Raw genomic sequence first — 10,000 nt, 5'->3', positions numbered from 1 at the left:
GGCAGCTTCCTAAACCATGGGTGTATTTATGTGTATTTAATTTGATATGGGTGTATTTACGTGGGGCGCTGTCCAGCTTGGCCTGCGCCTCGTCCAGGGTCTTCAGCATGCCCTCCGTCAGGTCTTTGTGTTTGCCGATGACCGTGTAGCCGTTCCAGATGTACATCATTTCCTGTTGAGACACAGAGACGCCCACAGACATGACACAACGATCACAGAGCTGATACAGACATGACACAACGACCACAGACATGACACAATGATCACAGAGCTGATACAGACATGACACAACGATCACAGAACTGTTACAGACATGACAGAATAATCACAGAACTGCCAACGATCACAGACATGACACAACAATCACAGACCTGCTACAGGCATAACACAACGATCACAGACCTGCTACAGACATGACACAACGATCATAAACCTGCTACAGACATGACACAACGATCACAGAACCGCTACAGACATGACACAACGATCACAGAACCCACCACAGACATGACACAACGATCACAAACCTGCTATAGACATGACACAACGATCACAGACATGACACAACGATCACAGACAGGACACAACGATCACAGACAGGACACAACAATCACAGAGCTGCTACAGACATAGCACAACGATCACAGACATGACACAGACATGACACAACGATCACAGACCTGCTACAGGCATAACACAACAATCACAGACCTGCTACAGGCATAACACAACGATCACAGACATAACACAACAATCACAGAACCGCTACAGACATGACACAACGATCACAGAGCTGCTACAGACATGACACAACGATCACAGACATAACACAACACTCACAGAACCGCTACAGACATGACACAACGATCACAGACCTGCCGCAGGGACCCCCAGCACGATCACCGGCCAGTGTAAACCTCACTACCTTCCCATCACGATGATTACAGCATCATAATTACACTGTTACAACCATGTAATAACAACCAGCCTGCCTGGCGCGTCAGTACTGACCAATGGCGGCGCAGGAAGGGGCAGGGGGTGGTCAGCCAGGTAACGGCGGGCTTTACGGATGGCGAACTTCTCTGTCGGCAGCGACTTCCCCGCAATCTTCTGCTTCAGCCCAGATACCTGCCTGCAACAGACAGAACTCATATGAGGGGGGTTATGGGTAATGGTGCCCTAGTGGATAGTGAGTTGATAGTGGTGGTCTAGTGGGTAGTGAGTTGATAGTGGTGGTCTAGTGGGTAGTGAGTTGATAATGGCGGTCTAGAGGATAGTGAATTGATAGTGGTGGCCTAGTTGATAGTGGTGGTCTAGTTGATAGTGGTGGTCTAGTGGATAGTGAGTTGGACTGATGATCAGAAGGTCATGAGTTCAAATCCCACCTGGCAACACCACCACTTGTGTGCCCTTGAGTAAGACACTCAGCCCTAAATTACTCCAGGGAGACTGTCCCTGTAATCTCTGATTGTAAGTCGTGTTGGATAAAAGCGTCTGCTAAACGGTTCAAATGTAAAAAGGAGGAAGGTCACATGACGATCTAAGATGCTCAGGTGACATTGCATTGTGGGGATTGTAGTTTGTGTTTGTTTGTAGTTTGCTGGGAGGGTTCCAACCTGAACAGAGCCACCTCGCTCTCTCCAAACGGCTGACACTCCTCCTGGGTCAGCATGCTGAGGTAGGCGCCTTTCATGTAGGCGTACGTCGCCTGGGGGAAAACAGACACGGACAGACATGGACACAGACACAGACACAGACACAGACACAGACACAGACACAGACACAGACACAGGTTACTGTCTGGGCCTGTATCAGGGGAGGCTGGCGGAGGTACAGAGGACCGCTGTCCTGTGATGGCTCAATAAGTATCCGTCCGTATGAAACGCTAGTAAACGTTCATAATAACACACATAATCATTTAAACGTGGATCATTTAAACATGAATCATGTAACAAATGTTTGTCTAACTGTGTGACCTGAGTCCCCCCTGGCTTATGACCTGAGGAGACTAATAGAAGAGAGAAGTAGAAGTATTGCTTATGAACCAGACAGACATGTGGACGCAATTCTATTCTATTATCATGGTGTGATTTCCTCTGTAATTCATTAGAAGGATGAGATTAAGATTAAGATAAGATAAAATCTGATTAAAAGCAGGAAGATTAAAAGCAGGAAGATTAAAAGCAGGAAGCATTTGATTCCGAGCAACCGCCACCGCAACATTACCAGTATATTTATTATTAGCAGTCTTCTGTGAAAACGCAAATAAATATCTATCTTTGAAACCTATACCTACATATCTATCAAAGATTAACCTTGTTTTCTCATTTCTTGCAGGCTTTTCACAGTATTGAACAGCAGTTTGAACCGCTTGCAGTTTTAGCAGTCGTTTTTTTATTGATAGAGACAGTAGAGATGTGTGACAGGAAGGATGGGTGAGAGAGAGAGAGAGAAGGGATGACATGCAGGACATGTCCGCAGCCGGAATCGAAACAGGAACCCTACGGTTACATGGTCCACGGGTTAACCCGTTACGCCACCTAGGTGCCCCTTTTAGCAGCAGTTTGAACAGCGGCAGTTTGAACAACAGCAGTTTGAACAGCAGCACTGGGGGTAAACAGAATAACCTCCTGCCTCCAATACACACCGTGTGTGACAGTGCGCTCCATGGTTAAAGCAAATAAACCCGGCCCGGGGCTACTAAAATAACTCTTACAGCATTTCTACGGTATGGTACCAATATGCAGTGATTTAATAACAACGACATCTACATGACCTCCCACCTTGGACCAGGCGTTCTCTTTGCTGAGCAGGTCGGCGTAGAAGTACGCCATCTTCCAGTGTCTCTTGTAGGTGAAGCACCACATCAGCTCCCAGTAGCACATGTGGTGGAACTGCTTCCACTGCTGCTGCGCCTCACAGCACTCCTCGAAACGCACTATCGCCTGGGAGACACACACACACACACGCACACACGCGCACACACACGCACACGCACACACACACACACACACACAGAGACAAGTAGACGCACGCAGGCACACACGCACGCACGCAGACACACACACACACGCGCACACACGCGCACACACACACACACACACACACACACACACACACACAAAGACAAGTAGACGCACGCAGGCACACACGCACGCACGCAGACACACACACACACACACACACACACACAAGCACACGCACACACACAGACACACACACACACACAGACACACACACACACAAACACACGTGAATGAATGAAATATTAAATGAATTAATTAATTAAAATATTACATTCTGAACAAATGACTGAATATGGCAGGGAGCATGATGTTCCTGAAGAGATGTTGATGGGATGTTGATGGCAGCATCATGTTGACGCTGTAGTCTCTAACCCTATGCTAGTATGTTAACTCACAGCGTCCAGGTTTCCTTTGATCACCTCTATTCGACCAGCGAAAAACAGGAAGATGGAGCCCTATAAAACACACACAGAGAAAACACACACAGAGAAAACACACAGTTCATGAAACCTTGTAGCCGCAATTTGACTGTAAGAAGTGTGCATGAAGAAGGTTCTAGAATCTAGGGTTAGTAAGTAAGCCTTGAAAACCGGTGGTTCTCGAGCCTAACGGCCCTTAGGGGGCAGGAGCCGAAGTACTGTTTCCGAGGCCTGACATGACGCTCTAACAACAAGGCCACTGAACCTAGAAGCTAGAACCTTCTAGAACCAAAACAGAACCGTGCTGTTGGACCGACCTTAGGGTACAGCTTGAGATACGGCTGCAATAGCTTCTCTGCATCCTCCACATCGCCCTCCCCTGTGCCTGAAACCCAGAGAAACACAGAGACTATCAGATCTCTCTCCCACTCCTTCTCTCTCTCGCTCGCCTGCTCTCTCTCTCGCTCACTCTCCTTCTCTCTCTCCCTCCCTCACTCCTTCTCCCTCTCTCTCTCTCTGTCTGTCTCTCACCCTCTCTCTCCTTCTCTCTCTCGCTCGCTCTCTTTCTCTCTCCTTCTCCTTCTCTCTCCTTCTCTCTCACCCTCTCTCTCCTTCTCTCCTTCTCTCTCTCTCGCTCACTCACTCTCTTTCTTTCTCTCTCTCTATCCCTCTCTCTCCCTCTCCCTCTCTCTCTCTCTCTCTCTCTCTCTCTCTCTCTCTCTCTCTCTCTCTCTCTCTCTCTCTCTCCCCCTCCCTCCCTCCCTCCCTCCCTCCCCCTGGCCTCTCCCTCCAGGTCTCCCTCACCCAGGATGAAGCTCATGAAGGTGTGGTAGCAGAGCAGCAGCATGTTACACAGAAAGGACCGGAAGGTGCGGTCCACTGACCCCTCCTGGAGCTGCTGCAGACCAAACTCCTGCAGGGCAGAGGGACGGACACACGGACACAGACATGGACACGGACACACGGACACACACAGACAGACAGACACAGACAGACGGACACACACAGACACACGGACACACAGACACACACACGGACACAGACACACACACACACGCACGGACAGGGACACATGGACACAGTCACAGATATGGACAGGGACACACGGACAGGGAAATGGACACAGGCACACACACACAGACACACACACACACACACACAGACACACACACACAAACAGGCACACACACACACACACACACACACACACACAGACGTTATTTCTCCCCATCAAGTCAAACACCTCACCTATGTAGACATATTACCAGAGAGCTCCTACCGACCTGCACCAGGTGATTCACTCACAGTCATGAACTCACCTTGTTCCCAGAGAAGCCCACGAACTCCAACAGCCTGAGCGTGCGGGTCGGTAGCATGGAGATCATCTGGGGTGGGGGGCGGTGGGGGGGCGGGAGGGAGGGAGGGAGGGAGGGAGGGGGGGGGGGGGAGGGAGGGAGGGGAGGGGGTTACATATTGACAGCCATCAGTTTTGGTAAAACAACAAACACACATACAGCAGAGCCCTCTGGACAGAGTATTCTACTACACAGAGTATTAAACACGAGTGTTTCCCAACCCTCTCCTCGGGGCGCCCCAGCCGCTCCACATATTTGATCTGTTCCACCACCAGCTCACCTGATTCAACTAATCAAGTACAAAGCAATTATGATTCGTACTTGATTAGTTGAATCAGGTGTGCTGGTGGTGGAACAGATCAAATATGTGGAGCGGCTGGGGGTCCCCGAGGAGAGGGTTGAGAACCAGACAACAGCCCAGGACCAGACCAGGACCAGACCAGGACCAGACCCTCGACCAATCAGGTGTGCTAGCCCCAGAAGGAGGCTGTGATTCTCACCAGATTGAACGCTCCCACGCCAAGCTTGACCCCGCCCTCAAAATGGCAGTGGTTGTCTGCCTGGACGTAGTTAGACGCCTGGAGGACCGTGTGAAGCTCTCTGGAGAGAGAGAGAGAGAGAGAGAGAGAGAGAGAGAGAGAGAGAGAGAGAGAGAGAGAGAGAGAGAGAGAGAGAGAGAGAGAGAGAGAGAGAGAGAGAGAGAGAAGGAAAGAAAGAGAGAGAGGAGAGAGAAAAAGAGAGAGAGAGAGGGAGGAAGGGATGAGCAGAGAGATGGAGAAGGAAAGAAAGAGAGAGGGAGAGAGGGAGAAGGAAAGAGAGAGGGAGAGACAGTCATTAATTTCCTTTTACCATTCTGTGAGGCTGAGACATGAGAGGATGTGTAGAGACATGAGAGGATATGTCGGCAGGTCAGATGTGTCGGCAGGTCAGACTCACTTATACGTCTGATAGCTGTTCCTCACTTTGATCCCTCCTTTGATGAAACTAATCATGTTTTCATCCTGCAGTATCACACACACACACACACACACACACACACACACACACAGGGAAGAGGCAGTAGGAAACGCGTTAGAAGCCACACAGGTATCAGGGTTGCAGATCAGCCTGGCTGCCTGAGGGGGAGGCTGAGATTGTGCTTCTTCTTGTTGCTGTGGCGGTGTGTCAGGTTACCTGGAGGAAGGTGAGTGCTGCCCTCTGCAGGAGACATTCGGCATAGCACACTTCAGCATGGAGTTCCTCTGAGGTGAGAATGACAGCAGAGTGAGTTCACCGCACGCACACATGCACACTCACACACACACACGCACACACAAACTCACACACACACACACACACACACACACACACTCACACACACACACACGCACACACGCACACACGCACACACTCTCACACACACACACACAGACACAGACACACGCACGCACACACACACACACACACACACACACACACACAGACACACACAGACACAGACACACGCACGCACACACACGCACACACAAACACACACACTCACACACACACACAGACTCACGCACACACACACACACACACACACACACACACACACACAGACACACACACACACACACACACCACACGCACACACACACACACACACACACACACACACACAGAGCTTCGCAGTAGTCCAGAAAGGACACACGTGTGTGTGATACCATTCCAGAACAGAACATAGTTGTACGAAGATCTAAGATAATACACAGTACAAGATCTTACAGCACACATCTCAGATTACACACGGTGTGATGTCTCCTATCACACAGACACCGTGACAGCTGTCAGAAGATGTTCCAACCACACTAACCTTCCGTGAAGTTTCTGTTGGAGAACGTTGACTTCTTACGGAACCTGAGAGGGAACACAAACAGAAATGTTTTTATTTAAATGTTTTATTTAACCTTTATTTAATCAGATCAGATCAATTGAGAACCAATTCTCATTTGCAATGACGACCTGGGCAAGAGGCAAAACAGAGTCTGTACAACACAGTATATACAACATAAAACATGAGTCCATTTTAAAAACATCCAAACATATACAACATCACAATATATACAGTATATAAAACAGCAGGGATCAGGGGGAGGTTATTGTAGGTGCAGTGATCAGAGACTATATCTAGTAACAAGTTAAAATAGGGTAACAAGACGAAGGTGTTGGGTTTCATTCTAGAATGATATGGACCGACAGAGATCAAGATAATAACCACACACACACGTCATACATTCATACAGCGGGGGAAATACATATTCAACATCAATCATTTTGGAATTCATCATATTTCCATTGCAGCTACTCACATGAAATTCAGACATTGGTATTAACTCAATAAAACTACACAGCGAAATAAATTGTATCCAATCCATTCAAAAAGTTATGTGTTATGTGCAATAAAGGGGAATGACACAGGAAAGAATTATTGAACACGCTAACTGAAATTTATTTGATACTTGGTCTACTGTATGCTTTGTTTCCAATGACAGCTTCAAGGCGCTTCCTGGAAGAAAAAACTAATCTCTCACGGTGATCATGTGGCATTTTGACCCATTCTTCAACACATTTACATTTTAGACATTTAGCAGACGCCTTTATCCAAAGCGACTTAGAACAAGTACATTTGTCTAAGTCAAAGTAAGTGAAACATCTATACATTAGTCATGATAAGAAAAACAAAACTAGGGGCACTTAGGTGGCGTAGCGGTTTAAGCGTCGACCATGTAACCGCAGGGTTCCCCGGTTCGATTCCGGCTGGGGACATATCCTGCATGTCTTCCCTTCTCTCTCTCTCACCCATCCTTCCTGTCATAATCTATACTGTCTCTATCAATAAAAAGAAAAATACAAGTGGGACTGCCCCACACAGAAAAAATTACATATTACACGGAAAAACGAACCTATTTTCAGAGGACATGGGGCAATTGGCAGTCACAACACTAGAAGAACAGTAGAGAAACTGTATCATAACTACCTGTATTTTCCGGAGTATAAGTCGCACCACTAAGAAATGCGTCATGAAGAAAAAAACACATATAAATCGCATTTATTTAGAAATGTATTTCACAAAATCCAAGACCAAGAACAGACATTTAATCTGGAAAAGCAAGTTATTCAACTACACAATAGCACACAGAACAACAGGCTGAATAGGCTAAATTAACATAACAAGCCACATTAACAGTTATTCAGCTACACAATAGCATAAAGAACATACCTGGGAGGCTGAATAGGCTAAATTAACATAACAAACCAGCGAGTCCAACAAGCAAGTTACCAGTAAACAAGTTCACCAAGCTCCCGTTAATGTTTCAGTTAATTCTTCAGTGGTACAGGAGCAGCATATAGTTGTCACAAGCCCAGAGCGCCCTCTGGCGGCTGTAGACGGCAATGTAAAACTATGAAAAAGCACCAGCAGCTGGGAATGCCCAGCCTCCATAGCGACGGTCAGATTCAAATACACAGAATACTAAACTTTGTAACCAGGAGACTGAGCCATATCAAATCATTAAGAGTATTTATTTAGTTCTTGCAAGAAGGAGCAATTGCCTGGCCAACAAAATAGGGTCTCATCGCAAAAGCTCAACGGGCGCTCCCTGTTGATCACATTTATAGGTTTACAACATCACGTGAGCAGCTTGTCCTGGTGGCCATAGTAGGTTCAACTGTTGGTCAAAACAGACATAACTGTCACAGTGGGAGGAGAAGCAGCGGCTCCCCCAGCTTGTAAACCTTCTGCTTATCAGTAATCATAAAACCTCTGTCCATCACATGAGAGTAAAACCTCTGCCCCTGGCCTGCAGCAGAGCTACAGTACCACAGCCTCACTATCATCTGGTCACTGCTCCGGAAGATTCCAGGGGGCCCGCCATTGTGAATCTTGATCTTCAGTTCCTTCCAGGTATTTTCTATTGGATTTAAGTCTGGTGATTAACACTAGAAGAGCCGTGAGGGGTCACGGTGACCCCTGTGAAAAAAATCTATCTTTGCACTCGAATCAAATTTCAGGACCCTCCTTTCATGACTTTTCCTAGATATGTGCGATCCTTACATTTTCAAAATCACTTCAGGATAAGATAGTATAAAGCTGTTTTGCAGTTTTTCTGTGTAGGAGGCAGGCTAAAAAAAAGAAGCGCCCTCTAGTGATCTCTGTGTGTAAATAGCAGATTTACATCCTAATAAGGGGGTCTATTTGACCCCCCAAGGCAGCTCTACTAGTAGGTAAAATAGGCACGGTGTTAACTAGGCCAGTCTGAGTCAAACACCTTTATTTTCTACCTGTTGAACCAAGTCAGAGTCTCCTTTGCAGTTTGTTTTGGATCGTTGTCTTGCTGGAACATCCACCTGTGTCTTATCCTCATCATCCTGGCGGATGATCAACAGATTATTCTCAAAGGTTTCCCGGTACATGGCTCCATTCATCTTCCCTTTGATAAATTGGATTCTATCAGAACCATGTGAAGAGAAACAGCCCCATACTATGTTGTTTCCACCTCCGAACTTCACTGTAGGTTTGGTATTTTTAGGATCATATGCAGAGCCATTTCTCCTCCAAACATGACACGTCATATTGTTGCAGAAAGGTTTTTGTCTTTATTTTTTTGGACCAGACAACATTCTCCCAGTAATCTACAGGCTTCTCCAAATGTTCTGGAGCAAACTTCCAACACGCTTCAACATGCCTTTTCTTCAGTAATAGAGTCTTCCGGGGTGATGGTGAATGGAGACCGTGGGAGTGCATTGCCTACTGTTTTCTTTGTGCCAACTTGTACCCACTGCTTCCATGTCTTTCTGGAGCTCTGCTCAAGTCATCTTCGGGCTACTCTTCTGTCTGCCTGGTCAGAAATCTTGCAAGGAGCTCCTGTGCGTGGCCGGTTGATGGTTGATGAGTGATGTTCCTTCCACTTGCGGATAATGGCCCCAATGGTGCTTATAGGAACATTTAGAAGTTGAGAAATCCACCGGTAACCAGTGTCATTACTATGCTGCTCAACAATCTTGTTGCGAGGGTCTTGAGAGAGTGCTTTCCCTCTACCCATCATGAGATGTTTCTTGCAGGAAAGCTTGGTGACAAATGATTTGTTGACTTGCATTCAGAGGTGGGAAGTACTTACCCACCAACATGCACTAACCCAGCTGATTCTAATTAGCATAGGTGGCATACGCTGCATTAGGA

General features: G+C 47.0%; 1 protein-coding gene across 1 annotated transcript in view; it reads right to left on the bottom strand.

Annotated features, from left to right (window-relative positions):
- ttc39a (tetratricopeptide repeat domain 39A) overlaps positions 1–10,000 on the bottom strand; it is a gene marked incomplete at its 3' end in the record, with an annotated part of 20,441 nt that overhangs the window by 3,088 nt on the left and 7,353 nt on the right. The window contains exons 3-14 of the mRNA XM_080547205.1: positions 6,635–6,678; positions 5,974–6,041; positions 5,737–5,801; positions 5,301–5,400; positions 4,765–4,830; positions 4,250–4,358; positions 3,763–3,830; positions 3,422–3,481; positions 2,784–2,945; positions 1,617–1,708; positions 1,012–1,132; positions 61–172 (exon numbers count right to left, since the gene is read on the bottom strand). Of these exons, the coding sequence (XP_080403331.1) occupies positions 61–172; positions 1,012–1,132; positions 1,617–1,708; positions 2,784–2,945; positions 3,422–3,481; positions 3,763–3,830; positions 4,250–4,358; positions 4,765–4,830; positions 5,301–5,400; positions 5,737–5,801; positions 5,974–6,041; positions 6,635–6,678 (1,067 nt within the window). The remainder of the gene's footprint in view (positions 1–60; positions 173–1,011; positions 1,133–1,616; positions 1,709–2,783; positions 2,946–3,421; positions 3,482–3,762; positions 3,831–4,249; positions 4,359–4,764; positions 4,831–5,300; positions 5,401–5,736; positions 5,802–5,973; positions 6,042–6,634; positions 6,679–10,000) is intronic.

The sequence above is a fragment of the Nansenia antarctica genome, assembly GCF_963989245.1.
Source record: "Nansenia antarctica genome assembly, chromosome: 17".
NCBI lineage: Eukaryota > Metazoa > Chordata > Actinopteri > Argentiniformes > Microstomatidae > Nansenia > Nansenia antarctica.
The sequence above is the reverse complement of the archived record's forward strand: the minus strand, read 5'-3'. Positions and strand labels throughout refer to the sequence as shown.